Source organism: Antrostomus carolinensis, unplaced genomic scaffold (assembly GCF_000700745.2).
Source record: "Antrostomus carolinensis isolate BGI_N321 unplaced genomic scaffold, ASM70074v2 scaffold20747, whole genome shotgun sequence".
NCBI lineage: Eukaryota > Metazoa > Chordata > Aves > Caprimulgiformes > Caprimulgidae > Antrostomus > Antrostomus carolinensis.
Window position 1 is genome coordinate 27,988 of NW_010326910.1, and position 16,847 is coordinate 44,834.

Here is a 16,847-nt window from a genome sequence, read left to right on the forward strand (position 1 = left end):
TTTAAAAATGTAGATAAATTGTACCAATTTATAAAAACATATTAAAAATAGTTTAGAAAGAGAAGTAAAACTGCAAGCAAGCTGCCTACTGCCACAGAATTTAACCTGTGGTCCACGGGCTGCTACTCTGGGGCAAGCAGAAGGTAACAACTGCAATCCAGTCCTTGCCAGATGTGAGATTGCTTGCAGCGGAGTGCAGACCTCTCCCAGCAGACTTTGAGGATCTGCAAATTGGCACATGCCCAGTGATACAGCAGAAGCAGAGGAACAACTTTATGCGTTCCCCATACCTTTTACACAGCATTTCTTCCAGTGTGAAAAACTGGGGGGCATAAGGGAGGTTATTCCTTCAGCATTGTGCCAGTGTACCTTGGGACACGAATGCACTGTTCCCACTTGCTTCTAAGTATTTCCTCCAGGCAGAACAGAAGTTTCCAAGGACCCCCTGCATTCTTTGCTCCTGGTGAACATCTACCCAGGAAGTGACTTTTCCCAATGTCCCTGAGACAAAGACCTGGTGAATAAACTGAGCCAACAGGCAGTAAATTAGAGCTAACCAGGTTTCAGAGCTTGGTGCTGGCTTTAAATAAATCTTCTGGTTTTGGCTTAAAATTAAGGCTTATAAACAAAGAAACCAATTTAAAAAATCCAAAAAAACCCACAGTAGAGAATTGCTGTTGCTTTGACACGTTAACATGTCTCTTCAGGACAAATAATAAGAGCACGTATTTTCTGCTAGTGCTAACTGCAGTCTTGCTCTCTCCAAGCTCCTCAGGGCATACACAAGCCTTAGGGTCCTCCTACCTTGCCCTCACTCTGCCAGCCCAAACAAAACCCATCATCTTCAGCTGTCTCACATGCACCCAGCCCTGTCACTAGAGCTCACCTTCATAGCTCTTGGTGCCATCCTGGAATTCCCAGGAGGATCTGGAAGGATCCTAGTGGGTAGGCAAAAGCAACTAAGTCTAATGTTGGAGAAATCCTGCTGAAAGAAGGATACAGCAACCTCTACTGAATGCTTTTAGGATGCTTTCCAAACTTTCCACTTAGAAAGCCTTTGATAATTGGTTCAGCTGATGTAAGCCAGTTGTGATTTATAAAACAGGTAATCAGAAAAAAGGTCACCAGACCTTTCTGTAACTGTAGGTGTAAGTGCCCTGTGTACTCACTCTGTTCTTGCTTGCATTTAGATTATCACAGAAAGAACCAAGCCCAGGATGCACGAGTTCCAGTCTGAGGTTTTTATGATCATAGGGGGCTGTACAAAAGATGAGAAGTTTGTAGCAGAAGTGACTTGCCTGGACCCTTTGAGGCGAAGCCGCCTGGAAGTAGCAAAATTACCAGTCACAGAGCAGGAGACAGAGAATGAAAATAAAAAATGGGTGGAGTTTGCATGCATTACACTAAAAAATGAAGTCTACATATCAGGTAAGGAACAAGGAACTGGGAGCGGAAGAGGGGAGCAGAGGGTTCTCACAAGTATTTCCAGCTTTTATCATGAGCATGCTTGAGGCAGCTTTAGTAGAATTAAGCACTACAGGTATTCCTAACGCTTTGGCTCTGAACAGGCTGCAGAGAAGTGCTGGATGTGTGAGGGCATTGCCTGGTCCTGACAAGACACAGGATTTCTTTTCAAACAATAGGAATGGCAACTTTTGCATGCACACTTAGCGACTGTGATCATGGAAGGACATCTGAGGACAGTTTACAAAACATCAAATGAAGAATGATTGCTCCAGCATCTTCTTGTAGTAAGTCCGTTACTGTGTAAGCAAAAATCTTCCAGAATCTGACTCATTCTACAAGGATCAGTCAAGAACCTGCACGGAACTGTCACCACTGTTCATCTGCTGCCTGAAAACGGCACTTTCAGGAGCACTTCAACCGTGCATCAGACAGGACTCTAGAAGTGCCCACTTGCTAATGGCAATGTTAACTGTCAAAGCCAGAGGAAACCCAATGGTCCAGACACATGCATGGGTCTGAACATATCATTTGCAGGCCCTTATCCTGAGAGCTGCAGGAGGCATATTTAACTTCCCACATAAATACAGCTGAGCTCCATGTAGGGGTTTGATCCTGGCGCTACAGAGTTTTTATTTTGACAAAGAAAAAAGCTAAACTCAGGCTTACTAGTCAGTTTGACAGCTGTTTTTGATGGCTTGTCAAAAGAAGTTTGATGATCTTGTTCTATTTTCCAAAGGAAAAGTGATAGCAAGCTTGTAATCACTGTCACTTTACAGACCACGATGCAGAGCAGTGCCTCCATGGGTAGGACAATTTTTCCAGCAAAATCATCCACCACATTCTATGCTCACTTAAGACAGGAGAGAAGAAAGGAGGAGGGAGGGCTAAAGTGTGAATGCTTTGCTGAAGTATGAATAGTGGTCCATTGCATTTATTAAAATATCTTCCATTGCATTCTCTCTTTTGGGAATCCACTGATTTTTATTAACTCATTCCAATTTAAAGTTTATTAAATCTTTATCCTGGGGTAAGAATTATATTTTCCCTTCCCTAGTTACAAATAAAGGAGGTCTTTCCTTTCAGCCTACCATAATGAGTTTCTTTTTACTCTGACAGCAGATCCTTTCTCCTAAAGTTTAGCTGTAGAGGGGAACCTAACTCAAACATCCCAACTAGGGCATATACCTCACACCTTCACGCCCTTGAGTTGAGAGGTCTCTTTTCCATTTGCCTTTAGTCACTTACTCTTTTCTCTTTTTCAAGGTCATAGGCTTTTTGCTTCCTCTTATTCCTGACATCTTTTCCAGTGTCTCAGTGTCTCTTGCCCACTTGTCTTTTATGCTCTATTCAGGCTACCTCCAGGACAGGCTAACACCTCCTGTGCTATGGTGAGTCTAAGCTGGCTTTCCTCTTGCTGCTATTCTCACAGGTCGTCTTTCTTCCTTCTCTGCTTAACTCCTTCTCTCCATTCCTCCTTAGCCTTTCTCCTATCTCCTTTTCACCACCAGATAAAAAGTTGAGTGGACCAAAGTCATTAGTAGTTTCTTTCCAGATAAACCAAATTATTAGTGTCTCAATCCCAATTAAACATCTGCTTCCTCCTGCATGTCCTTCTACTCTTGTTTTCTTTCTTTTTGCTCCTGTGACTTGGATCTTTTCTAACTTGACTTGCATCTTTCCTAACCTTATCTCCCCTTCCACATGCTCATTTCCCTCCATATCTTAGTACAGGTTGGAGTCCTCCTTGCTCTTTTAGCATCTGGACAACAGGAAAGTCCTTTGCAAAAGATTATGACTACTTTTAGACCATCATTTCCCCAGTTTAAATGCTTTGACTAGATGGAATGAAACACTACAGGTGTAGTGTAACTGAAAATGACATAGGTTATCACTCACCATTCTGTTACTTTTACTAATTTGGTTACATTTTTTCCTCAAATTAGAAAGAACTGTGGTCCAGAGAAAGAACAGAAACAGAGTACACCTCCAGTTCTCTCAAAAATCTTTCCCAGCCTATGTGTAGCAAATTCACCCACCTGGTCCAGCTCAGGCTCCTACCAGAGTTTCAGCCTGTGCAGGAAAGAACAAGCTCATGTAAAAGGGAAATTTCAAGGGAGGGTAAGGGGAACACCTGCAGACTCTCAACCCCTTTGTAACCATGAATGCTGCATTCAGGCTCTTCAGCCACTTCAGCTATTTGAGTGCAAATAAAATTCAACACATACATGTGAAAAATACTGAGACAAAAGCATTACAAACGACTCTTTCTCGCATGCTAATTATCTCCTATTCAATCTGCTATTTGGCCCAGAGATGAGCTCCATCAGTTTGCAGTGATCTGGCTGCAGTACAGAATACCAATGAAGGCAGACACTTTCTCAATGGAATATGAATTCCCTTTTCAGTATATTCACCAGTGAAGCAAATGTTTAATCAGGTTGCAGATGATGGAATAAGCTACTCAGTCTGTAAATGTGGTTTCAGGCTTAACTAGATCCAATTGTATTACAGTTACACCAAAAATTATATGCAAACAAAAGTGCTTGTTTAAAACACTGCTCTCTGCTTCAACATGAGTAAAGATTTACTTGCAGGTCAGCTCTAGAATGAGTTTGCAGGGTCCAGTTCTGATATTCAATCTATAAATGTGAAGCAAATCTAAGTCAGTAGAGAAAGAGACCAGAAGGAAAGGTATAAAAATGAGATCCCAGCCATATGATCCCAAGGTTGAACAGTAAAACTTCTAAGGTGTCATGCAGAACTACTATTGATAGGAGTTCAGAGTCGGGTCTTTTGTTTTACAACGCGAACCACCAGGCCAGCTGACTGGATCTACCCTGTGCAAACCAGCAGTACCCCAGTGCAGGTCTGTCTTCAAGGGATTTGGCACTACCAGTTGCAGCAACCTCCACTGTCTTATTTAAATCATATTTGTTTATTTATAATTTCCCAGCATCCTGCAAAGCCCTGGTGGTGCACAAAAATCTCCTGCATATCACCATGCTGTGTGTTGTTGGTCATTCGTTCAGTATTAAAATGGTTGTGGTCTGGTAAAGTGAGAAACAGTGATTTATCTTTACTGAATATCTAACAGTAAAAATTGTTCAGAGTTTCTTCACTATTAAATAAACTGAATGCAGATTTTTTTTTCTTGTATAACACAACCAGGCCATTGGTGTAGGTAATTAAGAAGCTAAGAATAAGTAGCAATGATTTATTTTCTATTGTGAGAGAATATTTTAAAATTTAAATATATTGGAGATTTGGAGTAATTACAAGCTACACTATCATATTTACATGTGTCATGTACACTGCAGGTGGCAAAGAAACAAAGCACGATGTCTGGAAATACAACGCCTCCATCAACAAATGGATACAGATTGAGTATCTAAACGTTGGGCGATGGAGGCATAAAATGGCTGTGTTGGGTGGCAAAGTATATGTCATTGGTGGGTTTGATGGCATGCAGAGAATCAGCAGCATGGAAGCATATGATCCCTTTCATAACTGCTGGTCAGAGGTAAGATACTGCATCACGTAGCATTTTACTCATTTGGAACATTTTAATCAGAAAATGTTAGGGCCTTGGATGATAAAAATGAACAATACAGTATCTAGTACAATTCTTTCAAGTATTTCTGGTCTGTAAAAACCCAAAATATTTTTTCTACAGAAATACATATCCTTCAGAAAGTAAAAATCGCAGGATTGCCTGCCAGTCATTGCCTGTGGGACATCTAATACCTAATTTTCCTTTTTTTTGGTTGGCTTTTAAAGCTAGTAGTCCATAACTCAGTGAGTAAGAACAGAGTATACATGAACCAGAGCACAGGCTGAAAACTACTGCTCTGATACATAATATATATATGTGTATATCAACCTGTGTATTATATATGGTATGGGTTATACATTTAAGTTGAAAGTAGAGGTTTCAAGATAACAGGATGGAAGAAAAAATAGGTTCTAACTGTACTTCGAGCAATGAGAGGAGAGTATTAGGCAGCCAATTAATCCATGAAAATAATGAGATTGGGTGTTATAATAGCAGATACAAATCCTAATTTTTAGATGATATGAAGCCATCCGGACGAATCTAACAATCACAGCTGCAAGTAGAAAGATCAGTACAAACAAGTTTCTTGTGTTTTTTCAATGTACATGTGTACATAAAGGAGATTTGGGGCATTTCTGACATTTCCTAGCTTTTGAATTGTTGACAGTGTAATTTTAATAACAGCATTTGAACAGAGCATATTTTTATTAAGGGGTTTACAGTCCTAAGAAAAAACTGAAACATACTTCTCACTTATCCCTAGAAACGTAATCTTCTGAACTCTACTGATCATCTTAAAAGGGACATCTGACTTAAAATTCAGCAGGCTACCACCCCATAGGCATCAGTCCAAGTACTTGAAATCAAAATGGTTACTAATGAGTTTTTACGGTCACACAGGCTGCTCCCCTCATGGTCAATGTAAGCTCCTTTGCAGCAGCGAGCTACAAGAAGAAACTCTATGTGATTGGGGGAGGACCCAACGGGAAGCTGGCAACGGACAAAACTCAGTGCTATGACCCTGCGACCAACACGTGGAGCCTGAAAGCTGCCATGCCAGTGGAAGCCAAATGCATCAATGCTGCAAGTTTCCGTGATCACATTTACGTTGTGGGTAAGTGAAGCGTTAATGTTCCTTCTTGTCTAGACACAGCAGGGCTTGTTTCTGCTAGTTTTACCTACAAACTCTAGGGAGGATAATCAAATGATCAGATGGCTCTTCCCATTGAGTTTAGTGAGGGATGGGAATCCAGCACATTCACAAACAGTAGTGAAGTCACCAAGTCAAACTCCCTGCTAGTGTGGTAGGCATCTTGGAAAGCTGGAGTTAGCCCAGAGATGACTTAAAGCCATCCAGAAGTGGGTTCAGAGTGGCAAGGCCATGACCTCATGGCTACATCCTGTCCCCTCTCCTCTCCAGGGGCATTACACAGCCCACTGCACACCGGATTTTTGTGGGGATATGAGTACTAGGAGCAGGTCATGGGAGCAGAGCCACTGATACACAAAGATCCAGACCTCTTCACTAGATCATGCCTGGGGATCGTGCTTACATCCTCACCACAGGGCTTGACATCACCCTTTTCATACAAGATGAGAGACAGTAAGAGAAGGCATGACTTACAGGCTGGCTGATACAACTCCTGATAAAATTTGACATGATATTCCAGTTACATTCATTCAGCATCTTTCACTAGTAAACCTATTGTTTCCCTGTCTGAGAAACAAATCTGAGGTTTGAAAGATAAAAGAGCATTTGGTTACTGCATCTAAAGCAATCAAATTATCCAGACTGATGAACTACCAACTGCCAGATGAATCACTGTAACTAACAGCGTGTATGTTTTCAGTCTGCTCCAACTGAGAAATCAAACTTAAGTCACCTCACAGTGACTTGATCATCCCTGATGTACTGGATTAGTATTGCCAAAACCAATATTTATTATAGCTACAATAGACAAATGCTCACTTTGCCAACAGGTAGGATCCCAGGCATTGTTGCAACTCATCAATAAGACCATGGCTTTAAGGTTTCCCCAGACCTATTCTATACAGTTGAAGGTAGACCTAGTCCCTGAAAATTTCAGAATAAGAACCATTCAGCACCAAAAGTGCTCTCAGGAGGGAATATATTTTCCGTAGTGTTTCTTGGGTACTGAGGTATTGACCATTTTTCCAAAAGAAAAGGACCTTGCAAAATTGGAAAAGGTGTACAGAAAGTTTCAAGAATGACTGCAGATTTGCGAAGCATGGAGAAGTTGAAAGTCACTCAGTTTAGCTTACCCATAAGAAGATTATGAGTTCAGGCTGACAAACCCCTAAATGAGGAACAGGCTTTTGAAAATAGCCAGCTCTAGGAAGATGGACACTGAAGTCAGAGGAGTCAGTGAAGAAATCATGTACCCATTTCTAATACTGAGAGTTTACCACGCCTAGTCCCTCATGGTCTAAGCTCTGCTAAACAAGACTGTATTTTTCTAAAGTTGTGTCCTTAGCTGAAGCAGCAGGTATAAGAAAGGTCTGTTGCTGGGTTCACTGTGGTCACAATGCATGACCACAGCAGTTTGTTCTGGCCTTAAATTCCACAGCTTTATGAACAATAAATGGCCTTCTGCAGATCTGGCTTTAAAAACAATAAAGTATCCTGTGACCTTGGTGGGTTTTTTTTAGCTTTGGGGCGCATCTCATTCTTACAAATGTCAGGAAGGGAGCCATGTTAAAGTGGGTGGTTTAATTAAAATCTCTTACAGGAATGGGCAGCGCAAACTGATATCCATTTCCTCTCCAGGTGGGGCAATGAAAGCCCTCTACTCCTACAGCCCCCAGGAAGATACATGGTGCCTGGTGACTCAGTTCACCCATGAGAGAGCCAGTTGTGGGATTTCTCCTTGCAACAACAAGCTGTTTATCACCGGGGGCAGAGATGAAAAGAACGAAGTCATTGCGACAGTGCTGTGCTGGGACCCTGAAACTCAGAAGCTGACAGAAGAGTGTGTCCTGCCTCGAGGAGTGTCTCATCACGGGAGTGTTACCCTCAGGAAGTCTTACACACACATCCGTAGGATTGTGCCTGGGGCAGTTTCTGTCTGACCTAGGAGAACTGCAAAGAAACCCAATACCTCCGTGCCCCCGTGGCACACACTGCAATGATGATGGTTTTTAGCTGTAGCTGGCAATGGACGGAAATATCTGTCTGGGGTCCTCTGGGGAGTATCTGTATATATGCTCCGTCCTTGCATTTCCTCTGTACAGTATATCCTTAAATTATCTTAATTCCTTCCCTCCACAGAAGAACAAAGGGACCAGCTGTAGTTTACTCCTGCCAACACAATACCTCCAATCAGGCAAAGAAATGTGATGTGTAGATGGGAAATTTACTTCCCAGCTCTATCTGCCCTGAAACATGCTTGAACTGGCTCAGCCTGGTCCTGAAGTTTGTTCAACTATTTATTGTGTTAAGTTGGATTTGCAGCACCTACTAGTGAAAATGAGAAGATGCTTTTTGGAATGAAATATTTGTAACTTTGGTGAAACATAATGTTGTTTCCTCCAAAGCTGTGCTTTTTTTTCCAGCAGTTGGCACATTAGATTAAGTTAAAAGTGGTTTGGTTTTTTGTTTGTTTGTTTGCTTGAAGACACTTTGTTAGTTTTTGAGTTCTGTGTGACCAAAAAAATCTATCTCAGTTTGCAAACCTTGTTTCCATTCTCAAGAAAGAGACTGCACAGGCTACAAACATAAGTGAATGGTAATCTGGTTCCACTGAACACCATTGTAGCTGTTTTCTAATAAAGCAGGCCAAAACCTAGTTTCCCTTTTGTTCTATTCTGGGATGGTTTCCTGTTCTGCCTGAGAGGCTTTTTCCTCTCACTGTGGCTGCACACAGGCAGAGTACCGCTGTCCCCGACTGCTCGCATCCCTGCCTCCATCCCCACTGGATGGCAGTGCACTCCCAGGATTTTTCTCACGGGTTTTGATTTCCTGGAATGCAAACGGACAGAACAGTCTGCTGGAGAGAAAAACAGTTCCAGGTACTGTTCCCAGCCTGATTCCTGGGACCATCACGTGCTGTACTAGAAGGGGCAAATGTTCAACAGGCCAGGAGGGCCCGAGTCTCAAGTCCCCGCATCTGGGTCAGTTGTAGAGAAAGAAAAATAAACATTGAAGAGGTCACGCCTGGGAGGCTCTGGGACACTGTTGGCCAAAGGCTGGGAACATACCTCCGTCCCTCCTCCCCTGCCTAGTTGCTGGAAAGAGCTATTAAATCAAGACAGAAAACACTGTGCAAAACAAATCTGTTCCAGCAGAGAGCAGTGACTCCTCCCAGCCCCTCTCCCTGTCTGTAATGTCTCCTTTTGCCTTATACAGTATTAAAAATAATATTTCTTTCATGTTGGGCTGAGAAAACAACATGAGTTCCTGAATTTCAGCACACTAATGCCAGAGTGCTCAGCAGTACTGCAGGGCCCCAGACCGTACTGGTGAGTCTGCCACAACCGTGCAGGCTGAGCAGGGCTGACCGTGTCTGGGGTAGGTGCACACCCCTCAACCACGTCCTTCCCTCAGGGAGACTGCCAGAAATCCTGTCTCTTCTGCAGTTCCTCCATGTCTTGAAACTCACTTCTGTCATTCCAGCCAAGCCTCACATTTTCTTAATCTTCCCACAGTCCTTCCATTTTCAACTATTTTCTTAATTGGTCCTCTTCCTTCTTAATGCTCCTGTTGTTCTCCAGGGTGCAGCACTTCTCATGCTTGCACACTGGCCCAGATTGTCCTGTCCTGCTCTACTCATGAAGAAATGCCCTCCAAAATGAGTATTTCATTTCAAAAACTTTTTGCGAAGAACAGTGACCAGCTTTGACTTGTCTAGTTGTACTGGCTGGTCTACAGGGACAGAGAAGGTGGATGAATGGGAGTGGTTTCCCTTTCCCCTTGAGGAGCTGCACTTCTGTACATTTACCTGTTGCCAAAACTAGTGATTGCAGCTGCTGAAGCTGATCAGTTCTTCCTACAGGGAATCATCCTAAAAACCAGTAGTCCTCAGGAGCTGCTTGCTGATTTTCTCCCTGTGTTGTCAGCAGCAAAACTTACATTTTTTTGCTTGAGAAAAAATAACCCATGGAGTTGGAAAAATGTTGTCCAAATAAACTTCTAAACACAAATTCCTAACTGCATGTTCCAGAGACAGAGGAGAGCTTCTTGTCTCTCCTGTGGTGGTTCCCCAGCCACACCTGCAGACCTTGGGCAAGCACAAGCCAGACGATCCCTCACTGACAAATAGAAGATAGAATCACAGCTCAGCTCCTTTTCCTCTCCTAACTCAGGAGAGTCTCACAAAAATTCTGACTTTTTAACAGGAGTTCATGAAGAGTTGCTTTTATTTGCTTCCCTTCTCCTTGTACCTTTCAGATTAATGTTGCAATCTGAAGGACTAGAGGCATATTGAAAAACAAAAACATTCAGGATCAGCAGTTTTATGAAGACTCCAAAAATCACAGGGATTGTGAAAAAACGGCAAGAATTAGCAGTGCTGTGCCCTCAGTTACCAGCAGCAAGCTGGGGGTGAAGTCAGGAGACAACAGAAATCAAGTTTCAGGAAAATTGTAATTTCCTTTTCCTATCGTGGGTTTTCTCTCATCTGTCATACATACCCAGCTCCCACAGGGAATGGCCACGATCACAATTCCTGCCCTAAGGACATAGAGTATCTCAGTGTACACGAACAGCGACATGCGAAGCAAAGAGCCAATTCCCTGCGGAAGCTGTGTGACCTGTCTCAGGGGCAGCTGGTGCTGTTACCCAGCATGGGGACACAGCCCTGGGGTTCTCAGGGCTGCCTTGAGTGCAAGCAGGCAAATACCAGTTCCCTTCTGAACTATTACTATATTAAACTTCCCTTAGAAAATGATACAGCCAACTGATGGAGCAGGACTAGACATTCTAATATGAATTACTAAAACTGCAGGAGGTTAATTAGTTTTACTGAATAATTACTCAAACTACTGCAAATAAACTAAACCCCAAAATCCAAAGCTGTGTGCTTGTATACTTGCCTGGAGATTCTCCGTATCTTGTGACACTGAAACTGATCTCATTTGAGGCACAGATTTAACTGCAGATTTAATTATTTCTCCAGTGTTGTATGGCACAGACCCAGCCCCTGGAATGAGGTCTGACTCCCTTCAGTCTGCAGTTGCCTGCACTGTAAATCCAACTGAGAGAGGGACGAGAGCAGTGGTAAACAAAGTGACAATGTTGGCATAAGAAAAGAAGGGAAAAACTAACCAGGAATATGTTTAGGCTATATACCTTTAGTGATTCATGCTATTGCAATTTATGAAAGGATTACTGACCCCAGCTGCCAAATCACATGTTGAAGTCAACTACTCTCCATTACACTTTAAATTAAAATGCTGGGTAGGCACAGTGACATCCAAGAAGTTCACTTATGTGACCTCGGAGAGGTCGATAGCTGGGCTCTGGTAAATAGTCTCAGTTTGAATTTCCAGAGTTGATCTGGAGACAACCTTACAAGGTTGCTAATCACTACAGCCATGAGGTTCTGACAAATAAAGAAGCCTAACAGTCTTTAAGATGAAACTCAAGACATTTATGAAAAGAGTTATAGGAACCTAGTGCTTGTGACATTGCCCTGGTGACTCCTTTGGTTCTATTCAGATAGACTGGGGAAATCCCCAAAGGCAAATGATTTGGGTGTACGGGTGTGTTTCTTCTACACATGCTGTAACATACTGCTTTTGTACCAAACAGCACAGTAATATCTCATGCTAAGAAGCTGTCTACAAGCAGCCACTTAAGAAAAACTTACCTGTCTAATGTTAAACCACCTTAAAGTGGATTAATAGAATACCATTAACTCATAAACAAATAACCTTTTCAGAACGCTGTTCAACTTAACTAATTTCAGTTCAACTAAAATCTTTCTTAGGCAAACATCCATTTTAGGGAACAATTGCAAGGACATGAGTAAGATTATTTTATTCACCTTTCTTAGAAGGTCACTTCCACAAAGCAGTGGGGTTTTTTTGCTTGGTCCTTACAACAATACCACTGTAGACAGATTTCATACACATATAAACTTGCAATGATCACCAGTTCACTTTCTCCTTCTTCCAGTGTCCTTCTTTATGTCCTAATTGACAACAGTTAGTGGGAAGATCAAATACTATTAATCTGAAGCTATTCAAAGTCATCTATGCTGTATATAGAACTACCTTACTTTATACTATTTACACAGTTACCTTTACTACTTAGCATGAAAATTTACAATATAGGTAAACTTCAGGTTTAATAAAGCTTGAAAGAATTTTGCATGAACAAAACAATATGTAAATTATCAGCATTTTTGTCAACGGGCATTGGAATAAAGATTTGGTCCAGGATACGAGTGGCCTGGGGAGTTATCAGTACTTCTTCCATTCTTGATCATACTAAAGAGATTTAGCAGAAAGCACCTGATCTAATATACAGACATTTTTCCCATCCTTCCTAGTGTTACGGGACAGCCCTGTTATAGGCTGAAAAGAAAGTCTTTATACAAACATAGCTTGTGTGCTGAGTGTCTACAGCATATTCATCTTGGAGAAAAATAAAAACAGCCAGTAAATAACAACTTTTACATCCTAATGTTTTTATTGAAGAGGATTGAGAAGAAATGTGGGGGTTTTTTTCTAGATAAAAAAGACATTACCCAGGAATTTAATGTTCCTTTGGGTCAAAATAGGGGAAGCACAGAACCATGGTTAAAGCAAATACAGAATAATACATTTTATTCACCTGCAACAACTTTACATTAAAGATGCTTTTACACAAGAACTGTCCCTTAGAAGCAAAGCCTCTAATATGTCCCTGCTCATTCCCACCTCTGAATTGGAATTTGTTCCCCCTCTCAATCGTGCTGACCCAGCTGTTTGCAGAACATGCTATAAAACAGATCTCTGTGATAATCTTGGTTAAAATGAAAACCACACCACTTCTCTCTGGAGGGGTATTTTTAACCTGCAACCCAGAAGCAGTTGTATCAGCAAACTGGAGAGAGCAGACACTGCAGCGTGAGGAGAGTAGCAAGCAGTTGGGGAATGAGGAGAGAAAGAGATAAGCAAGAACTTCTCAAACAGGCTTCATTGCCAAAACCATGTCATGCAAACAGACACCGATCTCCTCCTGGCTCACACTTAGTGGAATTCTTCAGATGAGTGTGAAATACCCAAAAGCCACATTCAGCACTTTCTGTGTTTTGCTTTAAGCAAACAGAAGGTGGAGAGAGTCTGCATACAAAGGAAATAACGTGCAGAGTGAAATCAAGGGCCATTTTCTAATGTCTCTTTTTTTAAGTCCAATATATTTTTGTAAAAAGAGTAACAAATCCTAAAAACATTATCTTTAGAAACACAAAAGCTCTTTTCTCAAGTCCAAGGAATGGCACTGCAATTTAAATTTCCCACACTGATGTTTATGCCTAAAGACATTTTGGTTTCTTTAAAGAGCAGAAATATGTTTCACTCATCTTCTGTAGGTAGGTGGCTGATCTGAAAAACCTAAAAAGATGTTAGAAGATACCATCTTTCTTGCCCCTGAGTATATCAGGCTCTGCAGCCTCTCCTCCTGACCTTCCTAGGCGTTTGGTGGCAGGTACCCAACACCAGCTCTGATACGGTGCAGCTGTAATCTGGGATCAGGCTGCTGAGATGATTTGTGTGAGACAGAACTGCATGATGCCTTGACAGGGACTCAGAAGCAGTGTTTGCACTTGGTCCCTCTCCCTGGGTCATGTCTGAGACACGCTGTGAGTGTACCTGAGCCCGGCCTCACACCTGGCTGCTCCTGCCCTGCTGCCCCAGCTGCTGGGCTCAGCCTTGGCCTGGCTTCATCAGCACAGACCCAGCAGGGAATGAGGGCTCTGGGCTGACCCAGGCTCCCTGCGGCCACCCACTCAGCTCACCCAGCATGGGCACAGCAGGACGGCACCCTGCAGGGAGGCACTGCCACCCGCTGCCCCTGCCTCGTTTCCCTCACTGAGCAGCCCAACCATCTCTGTTACTCCCTGACAGTGTCATGTGCCTGGCTGCCCAACAGACATCGATCAAAGCTGACTTTCCCACAGACTGAGATTTTATAAAAATTGGGCGTGTTGCAGATTGTCAGCCAGAATCCATAAGGCAGCTAATACGCTAGCACACGGCACAAAATGAAGCACAGCATTTCACTGAGTACAGCAGTTTCCAGAGGCATCTTCCAGTGTATGTTTTAAACAATAGGACATTAGCTACCAACCTTGCAAGAATACACTGTGAGGGAAAGAAATAACTCTTGTGTTCACAGCATGTTTGGTTAAGGATCCTCTCTGCTGTAGGTGATGCTGTCAAGAGACCCGTGGTTACCCCCTTTGCTTTGCACCATCTGTTTTTCATATTCTGTTTTCCAGAAAGGCATCTGCCACATTTGGGTGAATTATCTTGATTCAGTATCTCCTCCAAAAGACACGGCCCTCCCACATCAGAACAAATCTTAGAACTGTGTCCAGGGTAGCATTCGCTGTATTCCTAGCTGTGATGTGGTGAAAGATTTGTGGCCTTCTGGCACCAAGGAGGCAGAGTGATCAACCCACATCTTCTCTGACATGGGTTGATCACTACTTCTTTGGTTCAATTCTTCAGAAACCGAGTGATTTCCATCAGACTTGCATGCTAACAAGGTAAGGATAACTCCTCTGCTGTGGCTGTGATCTGCATTGGCTCAGGATGGTGATTGAGCAGGTGACACCAGGTGAAGATGCTTCCTTCTGACAATGGATTTGAGAGATGCTGAGATCTCTCTGTATCGAAGCCCATACAGAAAAGGGAACAAAACTTTAGGCAGAATCATCAGGACATTGAAGACTGTCAGGGAGATCCAGATTCCTGTTTGCAGTCTGATGACAATGTTAATGCACAAGAATGATTCTATAAAAAGGGCCAAGAGTGGGAAGAAGTAAAAAAATAACACAGTGTTGTGCATTAAGAATGTTACACTGGCTCTGGAGCAGATGCTCTCCCATATACCTGACTGTTTCGTTTTAAAATACAGAATAGCATAGCAACAAAATATTAGAGACAGGCAGAGAAAGATAACCGTGGTAGAAAGCCAGAAACAGAGTTTCACAGCATCAGTCCCATTCAGAGTTAACATTAGTATCACTGGAACTGAGCACATTTCCATGACACAGGGCACGAAGCTGTGAGTGCTCGATAGCACCAAGAAGAAAATCCCAGGGAAAGCCCCAGAACATATCCATAGTAATATAATATTTTTTTTAGTTCTTGAAGGAGGCAAAATGGCAATGTAGCGCAAAGGAAATAAAATAGCTATGTATGTGTCCAAGACTATTGCAGCAGCTGTGAACAATCCTCCACAATAAGCCACTGCCAGCAAAAACAACAGGAGGACACAAGCTTCCTTTGGGAGATGTACATGTGCTGCATTGAGAGCAGCTGACAGGGTGTAGAACAAAAGGTATATCAGATCAGAAAGCAGAGCATTTCCCAGCAGCATGTACCTTGTTTCCTGACGGATGCTAAACCTAGAGAAGATCACAAACAAGATGGTAGGAATGATGAGGACACCTGCCACAAGGCAGACAACTGGAGGGATTAAAAACATCTTCATGTTTATGCCTGATGGGTTGAGAACCCATTCCTTCAGCAAGGAGTACAAAGAAGCATCATCCAAATTTGAGGAACTGTTGAACTCCATCTCCCTGTGGCGGTATGCAGTTGTATTTGCTCTCTTTACTAAAGCGCAGCCAGAGAAGTCCATTTCCTTAGGGTTTAGGGGTGATTGTCTGACCTGGAGAAAGCAAGATCTACACTGAGTCCTTAGAAAGGCAAATGAAGCAGAGGATGCAAAAAGCCCGTGGAAACAAAGTGATTTCCTTAGCCAGTTCTACCAGCTCTTCTCAAAGATGGAAGGTTGAAACTTGTAAGTGAATTCCGTGGTGCCAAAAGATGTTTTTGCCTAAAGTGGAGATTTTCTTTTCTTTCTGCAAAATCTAATGTTTAGAAAATAGAAAGAATCTTTGTGTGCTTTAAAAAAAGTCTAAATCCCTCAGCTAGCTCTTTGATCAGAAGTGAATGGGTTGATCATTTTCCATAATTTGAGTTTGTTCTCATCACATTATCACTCCAACGAGGCAGATGAAATATTAGCTTGATTAAACAAATACGCAATGATACAGAGCAACACTCCAGGTGTACTGATGTAGGAGAGTCATAAATGTGATTGGGTGATGTTTTGTTTTAATTTGTATGCAACAGCACAATTGATTTGAAGTGATCAATAAAAATGGCCCTCAATCCTGTTGTAAAATTGCATCCCCATGGCTGTAGTGAATGAAATTATCTTATTTAGATGACAAACATTTTTGCTTCAGTGATTCCAATCATGTTATTTATTGATGATAACCCTTCCCCTGCCTTTTTAATGCATGATATACAAATACTGAATTCTCATCTATTGCAGACAGAGTCAATCTGTGAATTGTCTGGGATGAGTGACATAGACTATAATGTACCACCATACACTACAGCAGACTTGGCATTTCCCATGTCCATTTGGAGAACAATTCTTGGCTTGCTGGCCAGCACACTGCCGCTGCACTGCAATGCTTTTACTGTCGGATCTCGGCATCAGAGCTGGGGGTGCAGGGAAGAACTGTGAAGGATCTGGACTGCAGAGAAGGAACTCTAAGTTCTTCCAGGTGTGGTCTGATCAGAAGAAAAGCTAATTTTTTTAATAGGCTGAACACTGGCTAAAAATCCTCTGGTTTTAATC

The 16,847-nt window shown here is 42.3% G+C and overlaps 2 protein-coding genes across 2 annotated transcripts in view; one reads left to right on the forward strand and one right to left on the reverse strand.

Annotated features, from left to right (window-relative positions):
- KLHL6 (kelch like family member 6) overlaps positions 1-8,832 on the forward strand; it is a 21,599-nt gene extending 12,767 nt beyond the window's left edge. Inside the window, exons 4-7 of the mRNA XM_010171748.1 lie at positions 1,191-1,428; positions 4,785-4,987; positions 5,921-6,134; positions 7,809-8,832. Of these exons, the coding sequence (XP_010170050.1) occupies positions 1,191-1,428; positions 4,785-4,987; positions 5,921-6,134; positions 7,809-8,110 (957 nt within the window). The 3' untranslated portion in view covers positions 8,111-8,832. The remainder of the gene's footprint in view (positions 1-1,190; positions 1,429-4,784; positions 4,988-5,920; positions 6,135-7,808) is intronic.
- A 5,942-nt stretch (positions 8,833-14,774) lies between these two features.
- LOC104527911 (probable G-protein coupled receptor 148) lies at positions 14,775-15,833 on the reverse strand. Its single transcript, XM_010171751.1, has one exon. It carries the CDS (start codon positions 15,831-15,833, stop codon positions 14,775-14,777), a length of 1,059 nt encoding a protein of 352 aa, XP_010170053.1.
- Positions 15,834-16,847: the final 1,014 nt, after the last annotated feature.

Bases quoted from the DNA above. Each gene is read 5' to 3' on its own strand.
- LOC104527911 (XM_010171751.1), bottom strand. From the start codon at position 15,833: ATGGACTTCTCTGGCTGCGCTTTAGTAAAGAGAGCAAATACAACTGCA.